The sequence below is a fragment of the Falco naumanni genome, chromosome 1 (assembly GCF_017639655.2).
Source record: "Falco naumanni isolate bFalNau1 chromosome 1, bFalNau1.pat, whole genome shotgun sequence".
NCBI lineage: Eukaryota > Metazoa > Chordata > Aves > Falconiformes > Falconidae > Falco > Falco naumanni.
This window is the reverse complement of record NC_054054.1, coordinates 120,845,913-120,871,767: the sequence shown is the minus strand read 5'-3', so window position 1 is coordinate 120,871,767 and position 25,855 is coordinate 120,845,913. Positions and strand designations below refer to the sequence as shown.

The following is a 25,855-nucleotide window of genomic DNA, read 5'->3' as shown; positions in this document are numbered from 1 at the left end:
AAGACATCTTTATTCATTTGTAGCTTTCTAAATTAGTCTGTTCCATGTGAGAAACTCTGAAAATGATGTCTCCTTACATTAAAAAAAAAAAAAAAAAGAAAAACCTAATGAGTTTGACCATGGTGCCATGGAAACAGCTTTAAAATTAATTTGGGTGCAGGGAAGAAGGATACAACTCTAACACAGAGAAACTGACATTTTTTAAAAGAAAAAAGGTCTGTCTTCATTCAGCTCTGGGATCTTTGAGAAACAATAATGCAGAAGGCAAGGGGATCTTTTCAAACTATATCAAAGGAAAATCTCTCAAGCACACTCTCCAAGATGGTTCGTTACCAAACGGAGATGGGTTAAGGAGAGGCGGAATGGGGCAGAGACATACAAACCTGCAGGAATGGGAAACTTGAAGACAAACCCACTTGAAAGCACAGTAAAGAATGCCAGTTCCCAGACAAGTACTTTTATAGTTAAGATTGTGCAATACAGTGTGGAGAGATCGTTTCTATATCACCAAAGGAAATAACTGTTCTAATTTCTAATCAGTTCAAGTCTGTTAACTCATTCCCAAGAATACCTATTGACTGCCTGCAGTCTGCGTGTGAGTTTTGCGCAGAGTGAATTGTGTTTCTCTCTGACATGAAGAGAGGTCTCCAATAAAGACAGCATTACGTGCTGAGGCCCATATCTCTTATTGCAGTACAGTGCGTTATGCAAGACTAGAGCTGCACTGAACAGTGGGCTCCTTCCAGAGAGGCTGGGACAAATATCCTATATATGGTCATATATACTTTCCTATATGTGGTCATATATACTTTAGGAGGTTTATTTCCGTAAGTCCCATCAGTGAAAATGAGTTTGACACTGACTCAGGGCTTCTATGTGTGCAAGGAGAACTTGGTCTTTACTTTTACGCATTCCTGTAGTAGACATTTTGGTTTATTAGATAAACTAAGTTAATCTAAGTGTCTTGGAATAATTTTCTTCTCAGTAGCTGATACAGTGCTGTGTTTCGGAGTCAGTACGAGAATAATGTTGATAGCAATAACTAAAACATCAGTGTGTTAAGTAATGCTTACTCTAAATCAAGGACTTTTCAAGCTTCCCATGTTCTGCCAGTTAGCAAGTGCACAAGAAGCTGGGAGGGAAGCAGAGCTGGGACAGCTGACCCAAACTAGCCAAGGGGATATTCCATGCCACAGAATGTCATGCTCAGGATATAAACTGGGGGGGGAGCTGGCCAGGGACTCCGATTGCTGCTTGGGGACTGGCTGGGCATCTGTCAGCAGGTGGAGAACAATTGTATTGAGCATCACTTGCTTGGGGTTGGAGGTTTTTTCCGTTTGGGTTTTATTCCTCTCTTTCTTGTCTCTTTTCATTACAAATATTATTGTAATTATTATTATTATACTTTATTTCAATTATTAAAATGTTCTTATATCAACCCATGAGTTTTACCATTTTCCCCAATACTTTTCCCCATCCTGCTGTGTGTAGAGGGGAGTGAGTGAGTGGCTGCGTGGTACTTAGTCGCCAGCTGGGGTTAAACCACGATACCAAGTCATTGTTATTCTGGGACTTTGTACAGAGGGAATTTTAGTCTAAAGCACATTTCATCACTTATTTTCTTGATAATTCACAAGTTACTTTGGCTGCCAGACTGAATAGTTGTACATAAAAAGAAAAATACGTTACTAAGCCTAAAAATTTCAGTGAGAGCACAGTACCCAGAACCATGATGTTATCAAAGTTCAGTAGTACCACAAAGTGATGACTAATGAGCCTATAACCTCCGTGTGCTGTGGAGTAAATGCTCTCATTAATTCTTTACAAGACCTTTAGGAAACATACTGCATTCATCCTCTTCCTAGCTGTCAGAATTTAGTAGATGACTTTGCCTACTTTGACATTTTTACTTTTTCTTTCCAGTTTGGTTTGTTTGCTTGCCTTAAAAAATGCTTACTGTGTGAACTGCAAAAAGGACAACCAATAGTTCCCAATCCAGACAGGACAAAACTAACTGAAATTAACACATAGCAGTAATTTTGACCCGTACCGTATTCTTTGGTCTGTGAACTGTTAGGTGTAAATAGTAAAGTTATGTGCCAAAGATCTTTTAACCTTATCAATGCAAATATTCTCTTTCTTTTCAGAATTTCCACTACTGCTTTTTACACCAATGTCTAAGCACTAAAACAGCACCACTGAGGGATTTTGGGGGTGAAGAGGGACAGTGCTTGGTGGATTTTTATATTAGGAAAGCTCATAAGATCTGATTCTGAGTAATTTACTTATAGGAAGGATAAATTATGCAGTCAGAGCAGAGTGTAGGAAATAGAACTGTCTGAACACTCCCAGAGTTTGGGTGCATCACTTATTTTTCAACTTATCATAGATTGAGATAATAATGGTGTGTAGGTTACACATGAATTGGGGTGCTGTTATAATTCAGATCACGACTGGTACGCATGTTGGTGGACATATATATTTGGATGGCAAAGCAAGGCTTTGTCTTTGTCACTTGATTGTGTACTGCAGATCATATAAGGAGGTCACTCTTGCAAAAAATCTTTGCAGTTTTATTTCACTACTGAAGCACCAGACTTTGCATTCATCCAAAAGACAAAGTCACCAATGCTGGCACTAAACCCCATCTCAGTGTTTTTTGGGGGGTGGGTTTTTTTTCCTAATAATAAACATGGAACGCACACTATGATGAAATTTCTTTACTGGAAGTATTAGTCCTTGGCTATTTGTACAGTCATAGATCTACCAGACATAGATCAAGTTAATACTGATGTTGTTCACAGTATGTAAGTCCAGAAATTTCAGTGGACAGCCTTTAGATTTATGCCAGCACATGGAAAACACACCTAATTTTTAAATACAAATATCAAGCTGCTATAATTCTGAAAATGCCAGAACAACCACCTTATTTTTCTAATTGACATCTGAAAATTAAAAAAGAGATATTTAGGCTAAATAAAGCTAACTAGTCTTTCAAATTCTTAGAAGTACTTAACTGCCTCACAAGTTCATTGAAGTCATTCATCTTTTAAATAAAGTGAGGCTACAAATCGCAATGCAAATAGTAACAGTGTCCAGTGATCCCAGACAAATCAAATACCATTGCTTTGGGTAAGACATGTACATATGCAGGGAGAAAGGTGAACTGTTTCTTCATAATTTAAAAGTTCCAGCAAATCATAAAACTAAAAAGCAGAAGGAAAGCTGTAGGAGCTAAGGAGAACCTGGTTAACAATAATACAGTAAGTGCCTAACTGTAGGAGCTTTTGTAACCAAGTTTGTAAAATCTGAATATTAGTATTTTGAATTCTGTGAGTGCTGGTTTAAACAGCTTCAAACCCATAGCCCATATGTTTCTTCAAATATTTCAACCCTTGACTCCTCTGTGTTTGGCTTGAGGCTGAAAAGTACAGATTACTTGATGCCCATGGCAAGTGCTGTTGCAACAGGGAAATTATGTCAACCCCTGCAGTGCAATTCATAACTTGATGTGGGTAAATTCACTTACTGGCAATTTAGAAGAAAACATGCTGGTGCTGTGCCAGTTGGAGCCAGATGGTGACTGAAATTATTAAAATCATGCATGTTGCAAACCTCTGAAAAATTGCACTGTTACAAAATATCCTAAGCATAGATGGGATCCTAATACAAACCAATTAGTGTATAAACAGTATTTGCAAACAGTGTATGGTATGATTTGCTACTGTTTAATTGTAATCTTTCCCTTCTTGTTTTCTAGGTTCAACTAATCCACTATAACCACGAGCTGTACACAAATGTCACAGAAGCTGCAAAAAGTCCTAATGGGCTGGTGGTAGTTTCCATATTTATGAAAGTAAGTATTCAGTATCATCAACACAACATATAGACAATGGACTTTTCCCATGAACTGTAAATCTAGGAATTACACTCCTCATTATACTATAGCAATGCCTAGAGGCTCTGATCTGAAATCCAGAGACAGCATCATCCTAGGAACTGAGCACACAGTCTCTACTCCAAAGCTTTTACAGTTTAATGTAAGGAAAATGGAAAGCAGGGGAGAAATCCTTACATCATAAACATCACTCATAACACTTTAGTAGCTATGACAAAAGCTACTAATTTTGCAGATTTGGTGTTTCTTCATGAAATGTTATTCATTCAATTAAAAGTGAATCTCTCCTAATAGGTTGAGGCCCTGGGAAAGAGGGCACATTTGCTCTTTGTAGACATGCTGATGTTTCAAAGGCAGCAACATAAGTCTTTCTCACAATGTTACTTAAAACATCTTCAACTATCAGAACTGAAAGAACATTAAAAGCATGACACTTAATATCTTCCAGACATGTGAATATTTTGTCATATTGAAGGCCCCGTTCTGTTGCATTCAAGATGCATAGTTAGGTTCATAAATTACAGTAATCTAGCACTGAACTCGAGACTTAATAGTTTACTCAGACCTTCCTACTTACATTGGAGAGACCTTTGCTCTCATTTTATATGAAGTATGCATTTCCTCCCAAAATGTTGTTCATATTCTGCCATTATGTGATCTCTGTGTCATCAGTCTAAACAAGCATATATTTCTGAATAAGTGCTTTATGCTGGAATAAATCGCTTTAATCATCAGACTTTATGTATTGGATATGTATTGGTTCCCTTTAGTACTCTCTAATCCCATTTCATAAATTTCCTGATAAAGTATTAACCTTAGAATTAAAACATGCATTTCACATAGCCTATTGACTAATTTTATATAAAAGGGCAATTTTCATACAGGTCTAATACTTAAGAAAGATATTTAGGTTACTTTTTTTCATCCAAAATGTATTCTATTATAAGCAAATGATCTGACTTGAATCGGTGCAAAAGGATAAAATTGAAACAAGCCTTCAAAATGCCCAGCATGCCAATTTTGTCTAAATAGTGCATCGCTCATGGACTTGCTGAGTGAGTTGCTCAACTCTTATAACAAGCAATAAAATTTAGTATCTGCCTCACCATATATTTCTCTAGGCCTCTCTCACTGGCATGAAAAGATGTGTTCTACTTTAAATGTCCAAAGTAGTTAGAAAATTTTCTGAGTGGAGATATAACTATCTGATCTTCCACAAAATGGAACCTGAACTGAACTTTCTTGAAGGCTACCTGCCAAACAAAGCTGGATTACAGTTTGACTAATAGTCCATTTATTTTCCTAAATCTTAATTAAACTTTTTATGACGTTTTCCATTTTCAAAATACCTTGATTTCATTCTGGATCAATGCTAGATGTGTAACAGCAGCATCCAGTGTCTGATAAAAAAAAAGTGTCACAGAATAATTGGAAGTTAAGTAAGATATTAGAAGGCTAGCTACAAAGTTACTAAAATATCTCCATAAAAAGTGACTCTAATTATGTTGCTAACCAATAATAATTTTGCCATTTGCAGCGCAATAAAATCTCTCATTAAATTATCGTTGGTAATAAACAATTATGTTGCTGATAAAGTACATCCACTGCCCTACCCTCCCACCCCCAGAAAAACCCAACACAACAACAACGCCTCCAAGCCCACAATTAAATCTCTTTCAGGTATGCTTATGTTAATGTAGACTGAACATTTTATGTGTATGTATACAAGTATGCATACATATTTTTGAGTGCATGTGGGTGAAATTTTGGCATTTCATACCTGTATATAAAACAAAGGGAAGACAGATTTTATTTGCAATCTAAATAGTCTGCTGCAAGGAAACTGTATTTCCCAATAAACAGAAAAATAATAGACTACTATATGAAAACCCTCCCTAATTACATGAACCACCTGCAAATTGCATCAGAGCTGTGGGAGAAGAAACCTGTACTCACACTTGCATTCTGGCATTCATTTCTGTTCATCATATTCTGCCATCCTTGGTTTTTTAGATTTATTTTTAGATACCAACTTTTAACAAGTTTTGTTAGAAAAATATCTCAACAATTATGTCGTCTTCCCACAACACTGAAAAAAAGGCAGAAACAGTTTGGAGAGGTGGCAGGAGAGAGAGAATGAGTATGCATGTGCATGCACACACAGAACAGCTACACTTCCAGAAAGGAAATGTTTTTGAGAAGGTTTTGACATTGTACATTTTCTCTTTCGTAGGTATCTGAATCATCAAATCCATTTCTAAATCGTATGCTTAACAGAGACACCATAACGAGAATAACGTATAAAAGTAAGTTTCTTTTAATTTACTATGGCTAACAGCTGTATGCTTTTAGCATCAAATAATGTGTTTAGCAATCACAGAATGATAGAATGGTTTGGGTTTGAAGGGACCTTAAAGATCATCCAGTTCTGACCACCTTGTCATGAACAGGGCCCCCTCCCACCAGCCCAGGGTGCCCCCAGCCCCGTCCAGCCTGGCCTTGAGCCCTGCCAGGGATGGGGCACCCACAGCTGCTCCGGGCACTGAAGCAAGAGGCACTTATGGACAAAAATTATAGTTTGTATTGCCAGCCACTCTGCATGATAAACTTTGGCAACCTGAAAAAAATCTAGTAAGGTCATCAGTTCATCAAACGAATTTTGAACTTCAAAGCCTATTTTATGTTTGAACAAGCAATAAATTAATGAAATTATGTTTGATAAATATATATACTGTATTCACACAGAATACTCAGGAGAAACCGCCTACTGTTAGCAATAAAAGTAACGTGCGGAGCAGCCTGGATTATACCAAATCAAGTTATGTCAAGATGCTGCATCATTAACTGTAGATTTAGTATTCACTAATGCTTTTTTTCTGTACAGAAAAGTTATGACATTTCTATTCAACTATTGCTGCATTTAGTGGATATTTATAGAGGTCATTAACACAGCATGTATATTTGTTGTATTCACATTTGGAAAGCCTTTAACTGATAATTCCATGCTAGTATATTGAACTTGTGGAAAACTGGAGCTTAAGTGTCAGTGAAAATTAGGCTAATTTAGAGAAAGTCCTAAAAAATACATGCCTCTCAATGGAACAAATTAAACCTCTTCTCCTGGAAACCTTATTCACTTTGTCAAATACTCACTGAATTCCAAGCAGCCATTAAGTTAATAAAGTAAGTTAGACGATAACAGAACTTAAACTTGCAGAAAGTATACAGCAAACAGAAAAAATAAGTATTGTAAAACTCAGCCTTCGTTTGTTACTCTGTAGACAATGACTTAACATTTTTTATAAGCTTCATTAATCTTGCTTTTGTTTACAGAAGCTGGGAGAGAATGGTTCATGATAACTGAAATGAGAGTGGTTGTCAGGACCCCAGGATTTGGTTCACAATTCTGCTAGGATTTGCCTCAGTTTACCTCTCTGTAAATTAAGTATATTGTACTATATACTCTACAACAACAATTTTGGAAAACTTTGCACCTGAAACTCCAGAGATCTGAAATATCCATTTAAATTCAAAAAAAAGTCACTGAACTTCAGGTTTATGATGGAAAAGTTTGGAGACATTTCTAACATGTCCCTAAATTATACAGTCTTGTTTCTTTCCAAAGATTCCATCTTTTCCCCATCCCTGCAAAGCCAGGATTGTAAAAACAAAGAGTGTAGATTTGAGGCTAATGTGAAGTGAAAGCACTGAATTTTACCCACTAATTCCTGAACAAGGGAACACTAGAAAGATTTTGAGCCTTGCCATACAGTGCTGACTTTGAATAACGGAGCCGATCCAACCCCATTCTGAAGTAGATGGTTCCTTGTCCTCTCCTATAGCACACACCTTTCTTCCCCCTGATGTTTCTCTAATTTGACCTTACAGATAACAAATCTTGTTACATCTTTGATCCAAATAAGAGGCTTCTATTATGATAAAACTGTGTTCTCCACAATACCTATAGAAAGGAAGGTGACAGAGGGTTCCCTTCAGAATATTTTTTTCCAGATCGTCCTGTCAGTATGAAATGTCATATTCTCTGCAAGGAAGAAGCAGGAGATTAACCCAGTTTTTAAACTGCTTGTCTTGATTTCTTGCAAAAACACAGCAATGCTGTTCTGTAAGAGCTTCTTGCCTACCAGTGTTGCTGGAGCGTCCTGGGAACGGGAAATTATCATTACGGCTGTATGTACTTTTTCAGGCTCCCAGATTACATATTCCTGGCTTCTGTCTGGGGACCAGCCAGAAGATCTCTGTACCACTGAAAAGCGGCTTTTCACCGCATACACACAATGAGCCCTGTTGGGTCTCACACACTGAGCAAGTAAAGACTCCTGCCTCATTTTTCCCATCACAGCAGCTTTATCTCATGCATTTCCATGAGTGTCACAGCCTTTTTTGTAGTCCTTGGCCCCACATGCTACAATGGCTGGCCAGTAAGGGCAAAGATCGGGCATCTTTGGTGGCTCTGAGAAGAGGAGAGGCCATGATTAGGGATATACAACTCCACAGGGTGGGAAGGCACCAGCAGCATCTCTCCCTTGGTGCGTGAGTAAGCATGCAACTGCCACCCACACCAGCAAGCAAGCATAGCCTCCCAATACAAAATATTTAATTTGTGTGCTGTGTTTACAAGCGGGCACTCCTCCTGTCTGGAGCTGACAGCATCCTACAACCTTTCATTGGTTGTTTTGCCTCTTTAGAAGGAAAATGCAATTACAATCACACCTAATTTGGGTTTATTAAATGAACTTTCACATGAAGATGAGCCCATAACATAAGCTGCAAAATCAATGATTAACAGAACTCTTTTAATTTTTAGCCATTGTTTATCACTAACAAGTTTATCTGTTAAAATGAAATCTTTGGTAGCTACGATGCACACAATATTCTGCAGGGCATTGGGTTACTTACTGTAGTAACAAGTATTGACTGGGAATTTTTCGTGTAAATTGGGAATGTGAACGTGTTATTGAAAGTAATTTTGCAGTTGTCTTACGTGATGGATTATAGCATCATTGCTGAAAACTAATTTTACCTCTTAGATTGTGAGGATTTCTATTCTGCCTTCAGCAGCTGAGTTTTTTAGCTTGTGCTTTAGGGGTCCACTCCTGAAGTCAATACTCAGCAGGCTACCAACAAAATGACCAGTCCCAGTGTGCTCAATAGGAGTGTGGAGCGAATGATTAAGCTGAGGTTCAGGGTCAGGACAGTTAGTAACATAACTAAAGTACCTTTTTTTGCAGAACAGCAACAAAATTCACAGCTAACTGCTGCTGCATGAAATTTCCATGGGCAAAATGCATTAAAAGGGGAATTTCTACTCTTCAATATTAATGGCTACAGTGTAGTGAAGTGGACCCCAAGGAATTTTTAAGCAGATTTTAAAGGCTTATTTTATTCTGTTATCACAGCACAAAAATCTACTGTGAACTATTGAAACAAGTGTTTTTTCAAACAGGCTTTAGTCAGAGGCCATGTGAATATCTCTAAAGAAAAACTGCCTTAATATTCCTCTAAGTATGACATTTGAGTGGATAAGTTAGCTTTCTTTCAGAACAGGTACGCTACATTAGCTTTCACCCAGTATTTGCATAACATTGGAAAGAAGTAACATTTTAGATTCCCAAAATTCCGTATGAAAATTTGGGCTCGCCATTCTCCACCAAAAAACTGCCACATGTTCAGCTAGGCAGAAAAGCTGTAAAATTCTGATTTTCCTCAAATTCAATCTTTAGCTATGTTATACATAACACACAAGTGAATAAAACTATTCTGATTTTAAGAGATCATCTCGAAAAAGCTGAAGATTCAGAATTCTGGAAATAAGACTATTAATTTCTCAAGGTTCATGTTTCAGTGCATTCTCTGAAGGACTGAGCTCTTGCAGCTTCTGTCATAAGCAGTAAAAGCTCAGCAGTCTCAAACAGGCCCCAAGGGACTAACCCTGGTATTCAAAATGAGTCTCTTGTCAGCCTGGGTCTAAGTGACTTGTGAAGGCTGGGAAATGGAGAAACTGTTTCAGGATTAAAAAGCTGAGAATCTCTACATTTCTTACCCTGTAAATCTAGTTAAAGATGTACTTTCCCTTTTTGGATTATCATTGTATGAACTTCAAAACCAAATGGACATTCCTTCATTCAGTAAATAGTATCTTCCCTACAAATACTATCGTTTTAAAGAGAATGTACATAGAATTTGCTGTGAAAGCAGACTCCACATGCCTGTTACAAATCTAGGGATAAAATAAGAGTATTTCCATCATTTGCTAAGAAAATTGTCAGTCAAGGCCTTTCTATAAATGTATATGAAATCTAATGAAATCTGATTTCTATAGATACAAGTTCATGAGTTCAGAAATCACCCTAAGGCACAAGCAGTCAAGACAACCAGAATGTGGGCTGTAGATAGGAATGATGCTGAGAATCTAGTAAAGGCTGAATGGGTTTATTAAAGGAAGTTTATTACTGGCAAGAGATCACACATGGTGATTTTGACCATTTTGAACTACATACTTGCAAAAAACATAAGACAAGACATTAAAGTGTTGCAGTCGAGTATTAGTGCAAACCCACCACTTCTGTTTCAGTTCCAGAATGAGAAACTTTATCAAGATGTGGGGAAAGGAAAACAGCAGAGCTGTTCATGAGAAAAATATGCTGACAACTAAATGCTTATTCTGTAGTCTTTTCTCAGGCTGTTCTCATGGAGTCATGTGACTTCCCATGGGAGTATATTTCATATACAAGCAAGAATAAATACTGCTTTTACTTGACCAAACCCTTGTATTTCATTCTTTCATTCACCCCTGTCTTCCCCTTTTCCTGAAGTGATATTTTCCTTCAGTTTCCCATTAATCACCCCTGATGAATTTTGACACTTGGCATAATGCGCTGTCTCTCCTTAAACATATTCCAAGGGAAGAGGCAAAGAACCAGGTTTGGAGCCACTTCACTGCTGGGTGTTGGTGGGGGAGATGGCCACACATTTTTTAGGTCTTCAGTATGCAAACAAGGTAACCTAAGAGTTAATTTGAAGATCAGTAGGGCTAAGAAGAGCATCTCTCCTGATCTTGAGAGCACAGGCATACATCAGGCTTGCCTGAATGAGTAGGAGGACTGTGCCCCACACTGCTCCCACACAGTTACATGCCATATTCCATCCCTGGAGCGTTACTATGTTCTGAGAATAACTAAACACTGCAAATCCACAGATAAAAGTTAGAAATCCATGTCAAAATAGTGAATTGCATTCTGTATTAAAGCAATGTGAGGCAACTCCCAAACCCCCATGACTACCTGCACTAATGCCGGCCGTAAATATGTTTCTGTATCTTCTTTTTGATAAGTAGTCCTATTGTTAATAATCTGTGCACTGTTCTAAATACAAATCAGTCAACTAGAATGTGGCATGCACACAATATATATCATCAAGATCCCTTATCTGTATTAATCTTTAGTTAGCTTTCCATCTCCTAGTAAACATTTCAGGGCAAATTCTACCTTGCTTAAATCATTTTAGCCCAACCAAAGTCAGCATGGAAGCGAGAAAGCAGGTTTGGTCCTTAGAGTTTGAAAGTATCTATTCTGACTGACTCTGTGCCATTTGGAGCTAACACACCACTCTCCATGGTTCATAAATAATGAACAGGATGTTCATGTGGGAAAGGGAAAAATGTGTGATGACTCATTGAAAAGAGGCACTGGCTTGAAAAAATGCATTCATTCTCTTCTCACGTAATTCTAGCAAAATTACCACTGCACTGCAAATAATGTTTTTAATGAATAGGACACAGGTGTATTCAGTCATCTCTAGCTGTTAAAATTTAGCAGCATTTTGACTCTAATACTATAGCAATGGTTTCGCACTTTTGTCTGGAAAATTTTAGGTTTAGAAAGAATCTGTGTCCCAGGCCATAGGCCAATGAAGGCTGAGCATGTTAAAAAAAGGTGACAGCCAGCCACCTACAAGATACTAATAGTACTTTCCCCCCTACTTGAGGATCCAGCTGTATGGCATGGCAGTTACCCAGGCTCGATGTGCAAAAATATGGCAGATGGCTGTATTTCTGACAAACTTGAAAGGACATGCCAAGATTATATTTTTTAAAATAACACACACACTTAAAATGTGAAATAATTGTAAGACACTGGTCAATGTGGTACAAATGTTACACTCTGACTTGACATACATCTGATGCTATAGCCACTAATATTGCTACTCCAGAAGCCTGTAGCGTGTTGACTGTACTATGTCAAAATCTTTAAAAAGTCACATTTATTTTACCTGTATTCTTTGATTTTCTGTTACCCAAGACAGTAGTCTGCAGTCCTTTTCTTTTTCCATTAGGTAGTATGAGACAAGCATTTTGCTCATCTAAGTTTTGTCCTTCAGCTATATGTTAAATTCAAGTTAAATTACTCTTTTCTTTTTTTAGTCCTTATACACTTCCTTGATCGTTCATATTTCTTTCCTTCGTTCCATTTACAATCTTTTCCTGATGGCTAAGAAACCATTTATCAGCTTAAAAAAAAACAAAACAAAAACAAAAACCACCACCACACAAAACCAAAAACTGTTTAAACTTAGAGTGAATGGTGCATGAAAAACTTCAGAGAATCCAACAGAAATGCCTAAATTATTTATATTGATTTAAAAGATGCACTTCAACATTCGTCTTTAGTCTGAGCAGTATCTTCCTGTTTATTTTTACTATCTTCCTTGCCTTCCATTAAAATCAGTGCTAGTTCATCTTGTGTATTGAAAGGGGAAACATGCCTAAATACACAGCTTTCCTCACCTGCATTTTAGTGCTTGCTCTGCAAAGAAATAGTATTGAACACACTACATGCAAGTGAAAGCACACAAAGAGATTTCACAATCTTACAGCTCATAACCAGCCCAGCTTTCTCTGAAATACACAATAGCAGTTTCATGTAAGAAGTAGAGTGTCTATGTCCCTGAGTATTTCCTGTTAAGGAACTCCACAACCTAAGATTTGTCAGGAATATCTGAGCTCAAGTTTTGACAGCACTTCCAAAAATATTGTAGGGCCAGCATTACCCAAGGGAAATAGTGCACACAGTATAGAAAAGGCTGAGGAATGTTGATGAATTTTGAGATATAACCATATCTCATTATACTTTGATACATGTCCACAGAGTGAATTCTGTTGCAGAGGGATACCTCATTAATTCCCAGGGAGACTTATGATAAAAGCAGGGACCCCTAGTAAGCTGCTTACTGGCATGCTTTTCGACCCAGATTTTAGCATTCTGAGTGAGCTTGCACTGCATCCACCCCCACTGTGCACATGAAAGGCCAGCAGGCTTCATTGAGCAGCTTTATTATCATGCATTAACCTTAACTTCCTCCTGTGGTAGAAGGGCAATTAAAGTTTTAACAATCTTGGCCTTCCCAAAGTTTTGTTGAGCAAAAATCGTTAATCACTCAAAAATATGGTAAGTTGACATTCTCCAAAGACTTCTGCATCTAAAGCAATAACTGCAACTTCAAGAAGCTTTGAACTCCAGTTCTTAAACGTGATTCAGTTTCACTGTGAATGCTTGTGCTAAACTCACAGAAGGTACTCACGGGCATCTAAGAGTAGAACTCAACCCAAGCAGGGTTAGTGAACTCATGTTACTTGTTCTTGTCCAAACCACTGGACCATTCAGAAAAGTAAAGTCATTACACTTCGTATTTCTGTGAAACTGATTATGATGTTCTGGAATAAGAATTATACATTAAAAAAGTGGGATATTTTTTTTGTGAAGCTATGTTTTGTATCAATTGTTTTCCTTCTTTATTCTCCAGATGATGCATACTTACTACAGGGGCTAAATATTGAGGAACTTTATCCAGAGACATCTAGTTTCATTACCTATGATGGGTCAATGACAATTCCACCCTGCTATGAAACAGCAAGCTGGATAATAATGAACAAACCTGTCTACATAACAAGGATGCAGGTAAGAATAATAAAAGAATTACTTGATCTAGTATAGGTACAAAAGAATATTTTAAACATATGCATTTGTAGTTTTACATACAAAATTAGATTCAATGTTTTGCTGTAGGGATCTCTGCCTGCAATTTATACAGTTTGAAAAAGCATCAAAGCGTTTTTTGCTAAAATAAAAATATTAACTATTTAGAGCTCCCAACGTATCTATACACACATGTATGTACTTTGAGGTGAGCCCTACTTTCAGTGAGGGTTTGAACCAAACAGTTTCCAGTAGCCTCTTCCAAACTAAATTATTCTATGATTCTGTGAATAGACCCATATAGCAGTGTTGTACAAAAATAACTGAGGTTATTAAGTATAACAGAGATGATTCTTAGATCGGAAAGAAATAGAGAATTTGTGAGTGGCACTTGTGGCCATTTAAATACATGTAGGTAGACCATTAATGTGACAGAGATCCAATACACGGGGCCTTCTTGGAAGAAAAATAATCAGCTAGTGCTTTCTGGCACAGAATAAGATGACAGGATAGACACTGCAAATATCTTCAGAAAAATCAGATTGACAAATTGAAGCCCCTGTTAGAAAGGGGCAGGATAAATTATTCAAAAGCAAACATAATTAATTTCATAGTCAAAATTATGCTGTTGGGGAAACACACCAGCGGAAAAATCATAAAGACTACATTCTATACAGCTTGCTTACAATCCAAGGCCTAACATCAGAAAACAAAAAATTTAACACCAACTGCAGTCTTCTCCAGAGCTTCTGTCAGCTCTACGGAGCTGCGAGCTGAGCTAAAACTATTCTCTTGCGTACTAGAATCCCAAAGGAATACTTGAACCACCATCTGCCCATCCCAAGCATACAGCAGAAGCAATCTGGCCTGAAAAATTAAATGAGGAACCATAAAACAACTCTAAATATTATTTTGGGATTTAAAATCATATTAACATTGTAAATAAGATGACTTTAAAAAGCCTGAGAGATGTTTTATCTTTGTGATATTCCTTCTGTCCAATTTTGTCTAGATGCAGAGAGAGCACTTTGTTTCTTTTCCTAAAATGGGTAATTTGGGAGAATGACACAGCTGAACACAGGCAAACATGCTGTACGTTCTGAACTTTTCAAGCAGGGGACCTGAACGTTTTCCTACAAGCAAAATTTTTAGTTACAACATTAATGTATAAAACAAGGAATGAAATACTTCTGGAGTCTGTGCTAGTACCTGTGGGTCATAACCTCACGATACTTACTCCTTGTCATGCTTTACCGGTTAGTTACATCCTCCATTATTAGTGCTGCAAATTGATTTCATGGAATACTTACTAATTACATTGCGTACTCAGACAGAAAAAGTAATGCACGGCTCAAATTTTCCCTGGAAGCTATTAAAGATTTTCAGTACACAAACCCCAGCTACTGGATTTCCCCATTTAAGCATTAAATACCACAACCAAACCTCTTAAATTGTACACCGCCATGGAAAATACTATCTTTTAAAATTTATAAGCCAAAATATTTTCAGTGCTTCTGTTTTACAAGTGGCAGATATTTTTTTTCCCTCTGTCTCTCCAGTTTCCTGTACAAAGTTTGAAAGGTTTTGGTTGACTTGAACCAATTAACATGCTTTTAGCACAGTTGTATAGTCATCATAAGAACCATTGCTGCCTGTTTGTAGTTTGCATCCAACCACTGCTGGGCACACTGAAAATCCTGGATGATTCAGTAATTCCCTCTCTGCTGATCTGTAAAATCACCTCAAAAGAAGGCCAGAGTCTACCATAAGACCACTATAGACAGCACAGACAGTATCAAGACAGACCTGTCAATGGAAAGAGACTTTCACTTTTTAACATCATTAATTTCATGACTTCAGCAGCATGACTGTCAGTTATCCTTTGCATCCTGACTGGCTGTACCTGATTCTTGAGTACAGTCATCCAAAACTGTGTCTTTTCAACTGGAAGCTACACTAACAGCTACAAAACTTAGGAAATAAGCTCCTGTTATTCATCAAGTTCATTTTCTCTGCACCAGCTGCTGCCACCCAGTACTGTGGATTCCATTTGTTTCCTGATCGGCCAAGGACACCTCATACCATTTTCATTTACTCCGCACAAAACTAATTACTTTTGTTTAAAATGGGGCTCAGAAACAGAGGACCACAGAAGGAACAGTTTTATCTCAAGTTACCTCTGACTACAACTTTCAACTCACCTCTGACTACAAATCACTGAAATTCTGTTTTACTTTCATTTATTAAGTAGTATATTTAATAGTGTTGTATGCTGTTTACTTACAGGAATGACCAGTACTGAAAATCTTTGTTTCGTGTTTTGTATTTTCTATAGATGCATTCTTTACGACTGCTAAGCCAGAATCAGCCATCACAGATATTTCTGAGCATGAGCGACAATTTCAGACCAGTCCAGCCTCTCAACAATCGATGTATCCGAACTAATATCAACTTTAGTTTACAGGGAAAAGATTGTCCAAACAATAGAGCACAGAAACTACAGTATAGAGGTACGTTCTACCTCCAGGATAATCCTTTCTATGCTTACACCGAGCTCTTTTCTTTGAGAAACCCAAGTGCATGACAAAGCATACAAACAAAAGCAGATGAAACTCCAGATCTGGGAGTCTAATGGTAAGAGTCAAACATTACATTTTTGAAATGGGTGAGGAAACTTGCCCAGAAACATGTAGGAAAAGCATGACAAAAAAAACCAGTCTGGGACATCTGGTATTTTCCTAAAAGCAGATAGGAGAGGCCTTCAGTTTTCTAGCCTCATTTTAAAGTCTTCTCACCTTACGAAGTGCATTTTGCTCTGTTTTACCCACCTCAGAAAGAAAAAGGGGGATGAGCGAGTCTTGATGACAGCTAATTTCAAACAAAAGAATAAATTTCACTTTGGCAGTGCACCACCATAACACCCAGATTGGAAAGGGTTGTATTACACAATGGATGTTAAACAAAGGAACCAACCCAGTCACCAGCTGTTACACCAGAGTGTTACACTGCCACAGCGGGAGGGCTTGCAACTGAGCTGTAGTGTGTCTTATGTGTCTTTTAGCCTATGCACATACAGCTATATTACCTGAAATAATGGTGTAAAAGTGCCTTCTTACCAATAATATGGTTATGAAGGACTACAAACAAAGGGTGGAAAAGAAAGCACATTTTCAGCAACAAGACTGATGCCTGGGTTGCAATATTTCAAAGAAACGGTCATTCAGAGTTAATTCTTTTCCAGAAAGAGGAGGAAACTGAACCTCCTGGTTTTTTCAAGACATTTTAAATGCCTAATACAGTGTTAAATCCAGACAGGTTTGTATTTGGAGTTTATTAAAGCATAACTGTTTTTGTTCTGTTTCTCTTTCCTTTCAGTAAATGAATGGCTCCTCAAGTAAGTAAGACAGAGCAGGCAGAACCCATAACCTCGGTGGAATGCTACTACTGTGAGTTGACATAATCTAGAATGCACCCAACCTCACTTTCTTTGGGTTCACAACAGCACATGCAAACGTGCTGTAGGAAAAGAGCTGCCATGTTGGAGACTCAACTAAAAATTCATTCATATGATCGGTGGTAATTAAAAAAAAGTAAAAAGACAATATTACAGTAAATGTGATTACAATTTTCCTGAACTAATTTAGCTTCACAAAGAAAGACTTTTCAGCCTTTGTACATATGAAATTCTTCCTCTTTCCCTCCCTCCCTCAAATTAAAAAAAAAAAAAAAAAAAAAAGGAACGAAAAAAGGTGGCTCGGTTCAGCATCAAAGTGGAGTTGTGTTCTGTGTGCCAAGTAATCCTTGGAAAGCTCTCATTATTTCACTATCATTAATGGATACTGACAAGACAGAACAAGACGACTGTAGAGGAAACTTATTTCTAGGTTATGATCTTTCTGTTAATTTAATTTAAAAAGGGACAGACTTTGAGAGATAAGTATTGTAAATATATCACTGCAGAATATAAAGGAAATTGAAATATTTCCCTCTGTCACATATCTGTAGTAGGATTTGCCAAAATCAGAATTGATCCATTTTCTGTTTCTTGTTTTACAACAGGTCATACGTTGTGTTGGTTACTATTAACAGCTCAATAAATGTGTTTAACAAATTAATTTAGTAAATTTGCTTTGATTTACTTTTTCCTTTCTGAAATAATAAGCCTCTACTACTTGTGGCTGCATTATTTGTGGTTTTCTTTTTTTATTTTTTTTTTTTTATTTCATTTATTTGTTTACAGCCTATTTGAGTCAATGGCAATTGGGAATGTACTTAAAGCTAGTATAACTTAACTCCACTTATGGTCTATCATTAATAGGAGCTGGGCTCAAAAGCAAAAAGCAGTTGAACCTTATCTCAGTTTAAAATTGCCATTTTCCCTGCTGAATCCATTATTGAGACAAACAGATTCAATCCCAAAAATTGGTGGTGGAAAGGGATATCTTTTCTTTACAGGTAAAGCAGGAGCTGACCAAGTAAAAGCGAATGCCTTTTTTCTTGTTTATAATGGTCATTCACTGTGTTTGGTTACTGTCAAGAACTCAATAAATGTGTTTAACAAGTTCACATAGTGCATGTTTGACCTTCTTGCACATTAAGGGGTTATTGTTCTTTGTTTTTACCTGGTGAGGGGGCAGATCTATGCTATTCTGTTCCTAACGCTCACTTTCTAACACATAACATGTTGAGGTTCACAGAAAATAAGACAAATCTGAAAAGTACCATGCTTGACTAATGAATTGTTTATACCAAGCAAAAATAGGCACTACAAGAAGTGTGAGGGTACTGAACCACTGTAAAGAAGTTGTAGATGTTCAAGCCAATTAGCTTTAACATGACAAACACGTTGTTTTGTCTTTGGCTGAAAAGAACAATGCAGGCAGCATCAGACAGGAAATTCTTGAGTCTATTTTGCTGTCAGGGGTTTGGATAGATCGTAACTTCTGTGACACAAAAGGGAAATTTATCAGGAAAGTGATAACATGCATGAGCTGGCATTCATGGACTCTCAAAGTAGGTACATGAATGTAAATGGAAACCTTTAAGGAACCCAAATTTGTCAAGAAATTGCTCAGGGAAAGGTGCAGAGAAACCACTGGTGAAAGAGTGGAGGTTGGCCTAGATGGGTTGTGGTACAGCAATGCCGTATATGAAGCAGGATTCTGCACTGATGACCCTGGCTCAGGATCCTATTAGCACATATATAGTCCCTGATCCTTGAGTTATTTCATTTTGAGCATTTCAAATGACTTCCATATAACAGCTTAACACTGTGCAGTGATCTGAAAAATCCTCAACACAACCAAAGCAATGTTACACAGTATTGCATGGTAGATTAATATTGTCAAATTCTGCAGCTGAAATAAAGCAAAATTATCACCTTTAGTTTTACCTAGTTAATAAAAAAAGAAAAACAGCACAAGTCACACACATTTAGTATTTTTTATGTTGCCATAGGTGATCTACAACTTAAACTTGTGCCATTGGGATTTTTTTCCACTACTTGTTTGGGTGGTTTGGGTTTTTTGAAGCTTCTCCTAGGATTGTTAAGGTTGTAATGTTACTGATAGCACAAAGTCCCACAATGCTTCAATCTTATATTTTTGGACAAATATCTGACAGTTGTTGATCCAAGTTTGTCAGTGACAGAAGGTAGGGAAGATAAGCCAGGCCTCCATTATAAAACTTTTAATAAGTAATAAAACCCATTTTCTATTTTACTGAAGGCTGATTGAAGGGATTTAAGAGAAGGAAGAGATACGATAGAAGGGACTAGTCTTGGGAAGGAGTCATGCTGTGCTTTGGATTAGGTGAGGCTGCAATATAGAAGCCCTGCAAATAGGGAAATGGAACAATCATACCGGGACACCACAAATGTACTTGTCCACATTTCCAGCTCCATCTTCTGAGCTAATGAACTCCATCCTGCCATGACTTGTGGAGTTTTTTGTTTTAATAATAGATTGCAATAGAAATAGATCAAACTAAACCTTAGTATCAAATACCTTGCACATCCCTCACATTTCAGTAGTGCTCAAATCTATACATCTAGTTCCAGTTTTTCAGATCAGACGCGTATCTCTGTGTCAAGAGATGCTGAGCATCCAAAGAAAGCCACACTTTATCACAAAGCCTTTAAGCAAAAAGATAATGTTTCAGTATCAAACAGCTGGCACAGACAATCTTCCAGTGTTCAGAGTCTACGCTGCACAGTAACGTGTGCACATAGTAATCCCTCCAACTTCAGTGCTTTCTGTCCGCAATACTCACCAGAAGCCTGGCTGCACATGGAGCTTGGTACTCAGGACTTTGTAGTAAAGAGTTGAATTTGTGGCCTCAATACCATCCCTGCCGGAGCCATTCAGATTATGAGATTCTTTGCTTGTGATAAGGCTCAGTACAGGCATGAGTTACCTGGCAGGGAATATAAACCTGGCAACGGTCCTCAATGAACAATCAACACCACAGGCAGGAGCAGGTTGCCATACCATGATGATAATCGACATTAAGAACCTAATAGTGGGAGGAAATGCTCAGATATGATCTTCTGCTAGCATGGTTAAGAATATCAAACTAGGTATCAAACTTATCAAGCTCAGTTGATGATCAAAAGCATGAGAAACATCAAATTTACAGTACTGCAAAAGCATCTATTTCAAGTAGTATTCAAGAAAGTGTAATAGCCAAGTTTTATAAGCTCAGTTTTTCCTTTAATCAAAGGGAAAAATTATTTCTATACAGAAAATAAGAACTAAATAGGATCTGTGGGATGAAAGCAGAAAGCAAAGACCTTCAGCATAATTGTACCTATAGATACCACACATTTCTGTCCTTCCACCATTCTACTCTAGCCTTGAAAGCTGAACCAGCAAACAAACATCTCAAGGATCTGCCAAGAGGCTTGGATATTTTATTATAAATGAAACTCCTATCAATCAAAAAACTTCCTTTCTCACCATTTAAAACCTCTCACTTTTCTGTAAGGTATATACTCTGAAAGAAGAGGGGGCAAGGGAAAAGGTGCTGAGAAACTGATGCTGGAGGTCAAGGCACTGGCAACCTCCAGCAAGGCTGGGGAAAGTAATGCCTTAAGGTGTGTAAGGCTACGCTCCCCTATACTGATCCAGAAACTCCAACTCAGACAAACATCTCAATCAAAAAGGTAAGTTGGCCAGCAAAGGTCAGAAGAGCTTGAAAATCATCCAAATCGAATGAATAGCACTGCTTGCTCTGAGCATCCCTAAACTGTTCCACATCTTGGCCCTAAGAAATGTCAACAATAACTGCTGTTGATATAACATTAGTGTGTCAGGCACCTGAGGCACTGGGGGCTTGGTGGAAGTGGGCTGCCAACAGCCATCATCATTTGCATCCAATGGTGTTTCAATCCGTAGGACCTTTCAAAAAATTCGTTATAAAACAAAGGATAATTAGGATAATACTTCAGATTCCTTCCTGCTTCAGACAGACCCTGCCTTTACTCCCCTCATTATGGTTTTCTGGGGGTTTCACACCTTGCTACTTACAGCACTAGCCTTCACTTTCAAAATGATAAGTACCTCTGAGCAATGCAGTAAGAGCCTACCTCACAGAAGCACAATACTGCCATATAAATACAAGAGCTGGTAAGTCTCTTGACATTAACTGTTGCTGGAATCAAAATATTTCAGCTGCCATTAAAAAAAAAAAACTGAAATAATAATATAAAGAGAGCTGCTACATCTATTAATTGGTGAAGACAACCTGGAATGCAGGATACAATTGCACCCAAATGGCCAAGACCAAAAAGCAAATAAAACCCCTCCAACATTTAAGGTATTCCTCATAATCTTTAATATTGAGGAGGAGGGGGGGGTAAATTTTTTATTTTTTTTAAAGTGCTCAGGACTAGCAATACTAAAATTGCATCACAATTTGAAAATAAAGCTAAAACTTTCCTTAGCCACTGATTTCAGGAGCTGAACCTTCCCCAGAAGTCAAGAACCAAAAGGAAAACTGTAACTGGTCAGTATGTTTTTATTGCAAATACCAGAAATGCAGCTAAAAGGCAGATGTCTTGCATATTCTACTGTACATCTCAAAGCTTTAGTGCTGTACATTACCCAAAAAATCCCAGATGTTTGGTTCCTGTACTCAAAACAGTATAAATTTTTCAGGGCGATCAGCCATAACTGCTCCATGTTTGATGGTGTGAGGGTTTTTTTATTATTATTAGATTTTATTCCCTAGATGTAGTGGCTGACAAAGCATAGAGAGTTTGCTGTAAGAAATACTGATTTACTAGCAAATGGCTTACCGCAGTTCTCAACAGCATACCATAAAATTATTCAAGGAGCCTGTTTGCATGGTAAAGAACAAGAACCATTTATAATGTGAAAAGTAAAGCAGGCAAACATTTTCTGTTTCCCTGCAGTGTCAGGCTTCTATTCTAATAACTGAAGATGTGTCAAACACATACTCAGAACAGAAAATGAAAAACAGGATAATAAATCTTCTAAGGATGGGAAAATAACCCTTAGTATTTAAATAGAGCAAAAAATCCTTAGAAATACTAGAAAAAAATAGAAAGAAAAATAGAACAAACACAGTTTATTCATTTAGGCAGATGTACCCACCCTGTAAGTGGAGAGCTAGAGTCAAAAGTAAATCCAAGTGTAACAAAGTTACAGCTGCAAAATGCTATAGCTGTCCAAGAACAAAGGTTACGGCTATGAACTTCAGGCTTGGGTGGCTATTCCCAGCACAAGACAACAACCAACAGCCAGCAAAGGGATCTCAATTTTCTGAGACATTCTGATGTTTGCATCTATGCATCAGGTGCGCAGCCATAGTGGTTTTGCCTGATCAAGGGAAAGCAATGCTGAGTCACATTCAGAACGTCCTTCCTGATTCCTTGACTACCATTCTAGACATGCCTTCTCAATGCTGTATCGAGGTATTTTGTGAACCTGTCTCTAGGGCTTTGCAAAGAAATCACAGTCTGCCAGAAATACCTCAGTGCTTTGCTTCGCTTACTGTCCTGCTGCACACCTATGCTTTAGTTGAGACTACCTGGAACCTAATCTATGCAAAGCTGGTGTCTGAAAGGCAAAGCAGACCTCATTTCAGTTACAATGATGTAGGATTAGCTGAAGAAAAGAGAGGGCAATCAAAATACGAATCATGAAGAAGAACCTAATTACAAGCCACTGCAAATATGATTGTTGCACCCTGACTCACCTGCATTGCAGTTACGTCTTACAAGGGCACATAGAATGGGTTGCTGACAGCGCCTCACCTCCAAACTTCTCCCAAGTGCCAGCATTCAGAGCACTCCACATTTGCAGATGGTTCAAGGTTTATTCCTGCTATTTTTCTTCCACCTTAGTGGTGTTTCTCCAGGGAAAATAAAAATGTAAAGATTCCCTGAGAAATTCAGCTCTGTATGCAAGTTTGAGGCAAACATAAAGGTTTGTTTAAACACCCCGCTTTGGCTGAGGGTCCTTTGGCTGCAGTCACACAGTTGAACAAAATTCTTAACACTAAAATCTGTTGGCATGCTAAAAACTATGAAACAGTGGAAAAAGGAGGAAAAGGAAATGACAGGGAGGACTATCAAAAAGTCACAGGAAATTTGTGACACCTGGTTGTGCAATGATTGAGTCCCTGGGAAGACACAGAAAAAAAATAGTACTGGGAAAACTATAAAAAAAGCCGTTGGATTTTTTCCCCCCCAAAGTGTAAATAATGAAAAGGAACAACAGGTAGAATGAAGTTCTACCAACAGCACTAGTAAATTCATCATCAGCAAGTTGATGAAAAGACCAAAAGTAAAAGATTAAGGCAGTACCATTTATTTATACATCTGTGCAAGATAGTCCTCAATTACTTTTTTTTTAAGTAGTTGACCATTTGATGGGGAAAGCTAATTCCTCTTTAACACTAGCGCATCAGACTTATAGCCTAAAACGCTCTTGGATAACAGCCAGATTTAACTTGCAAGATGAGTGAGTGATTGTAAACCACACGTGACGTAAAGAGGTGGGAATACGTCAACATGATGAGGAAACACCATATTAATATTCAAATATGTGATTAAAATCTTATGAAGGTACGTTAAGACAACACACAAAGTCATAAGCGTAACAGCAGAAAACAGAATTCAGGAGAATCACAAGTGGAAAAGATCAATCTTTCCCCTCTGTCCTGAATTTTTCCCTTAATGATGCAGCAATACAGCAGCAAGCTGATTTCAACTTTTTGCCTTCTTTCAGGCATAATTTAAAATTTGACAGCAATACAAATAATAGTGACATTTTCAGACATTCATGCCAAAGTTTTGCCATACTGGAGGCCTCATTCATTAAACATTTATTTATAGCTGTGTTCTATGAGCTGCAGAAAAATTTACAGAAATGGGTCTCCTTTGACAAACATTTCACCCGAATGCTGTCTGCATTCCTTCAACACAGATGGCCAGCTGAAATGCTTGTGTTAGAAACTCAATCACTGAAACTCTGCCATACCATAATCAGTTGCAAGATGGATTGTCCCACGTGGTGTCTCCTTAAAGCTTGTGAACTAACCAAAGCAAGCATCTCCTTTTGAGATCTTAAATCATCAGTCCCAAGTTACAGACCAATAGGACTTTGGCTCTTAAAAGTCTAGAAGCATAATTCAGAATACAAATGATGAAGCAGGTACAGAATAATTCCAGCTTTCAACTTTTGGGACTGACTCTTCCTCCACCTCCTTACATGTCACTTCTCTTACAAACAGAACTTCTTCATAGGGAACATACTTCCTGTAAGTGTGGGAAATGCCAGAAGACATAGTCGTTACCCTTGGTAAGATTTACTGTAGGGTCTCTAAATGATTGAACTGAAATGTTAATGCAACTCTACCTTTTGGTGGACTGATACAGCCAAGAAAAAAAAAAAATAAAGCAGGTGAAATTCACTCAGTCTTCTAATAAACGGGTTTTTTCTGCTGAAGACCTATCATTCAACTCTGGTTTTGCATCACACTGTTCCAGGGAGGCAATGTATAACATTTTCAATGGCGTACAGCTTCACTGTGGATGTACAGGCCTGCTGCTGGCATTCAGCTCAGAGCCCGCCTGCCTCCTTCCTCCCCCCCATCATTCGTGTGCTGGCAGCTCAGCCAGCTCTTTAGTTTATTAACCTGTCTTTCAGATTCTTCTACTCCCATGTACTTACCATGCACAGCAAAATAATTATTCCCAGGTCTGAAATATATTTTCCCACCAGTTCTTTAGAGCCCTGTTTTCTCATCCACTGTGTAAAGAGTAATTAGCCCTATCTTTTAAAAATAAAAATTCCAAACTAGATAAAAGAAGTTGGCTCATAAAGCAGTTACAGCACTGTCTGGATTTTCACTGCACATGCGAACAATGGCTACCTTCAGGCTAAGGGCAAATTGTAAGCTCAATTCTCTGAGCAAGGATTGATACCATTACATGGCAAGCTACCAGGCGACCCTTGTGGCTGGCATTCAGGATTGTTATGCTTTTGTATGAGTTACATTTCACAGGAGGCTCATCTGCACAGACCAGTGCCTGAGGCTGCAAGCCAGAAAGCAAGCGAGTCTCCAGCAGCCTGACTGCATAGCCCACAGAAACACATCAAAAAGCTGATATATGGATATGCGGTTGTGATTCACCATGTTGCTACACTACAAATCAAGCAAAAGAACAGAGATCACACCGACTGCTGTTAACAGGGCACAGCGCTAGGAATATGTAGCATGCTTTTTGCTTCCATGCCTCTATACATCCATGCTAGTTTTTAATCACAAAAATTTCAGTATCAGCTAGATCAGAGAGAAAAATACCTAAGCTAGTTACCACTGGCCTGTCCTACTGCCCACACTTAAAACAGGTACTGGGGACAAGCAAAGTAACTATTAGGAGCAAGCAAATTAGCTTGGCCTTCTTTACCTCTTACCATAGTGCTTATATACACAT

The 25,855-nt window shown here is 37.9% G+C and overlaps 1 protein-coding gene across 3 annotated transcripts in view; it reads left to right on the top strand.

Moving 5' to 3' along the window:
• CA10 (carbonic anhydrase 10) overlaps positions 1 to 18,001 on the top strand; it is a 209,825-nt gene extending 191,824 nt beyond the window's left edge. For all 3 annotated transcript variants that reach the window (XM_040581857.1, XM_040581856.1, XM_040581858.1), the window contains 5 exons: positions 3,761 to 3,856; positions 6,132 to 6,204; positions 13,718 to 13,872; positions 16,226 to 16,400; positions 17,266 to 18,001. In XM_040581857.1, coding sequence (XP_040437791.1) covers positions 3,761 to 3,856; positions 6,132 to 6,204; positions 13,718 to 13,872; positions 16,226 to 16,400; positions 17,266 to 17,288 — 522 coding nt within the window. In that variant the 3' untranslated portion in view covers positions 17,289 to 18,001. The remainder of the gene's footprint in view (positions 1 to 3,760; positions 3,857 to 6,131; positions 6,205 to 13,717; positions 13,873 to 16,225; positions 16,401 to 17,265) is intronic.
• Positions 18,002 to 25,855: the final 7,854 nt, after the last annotated feature.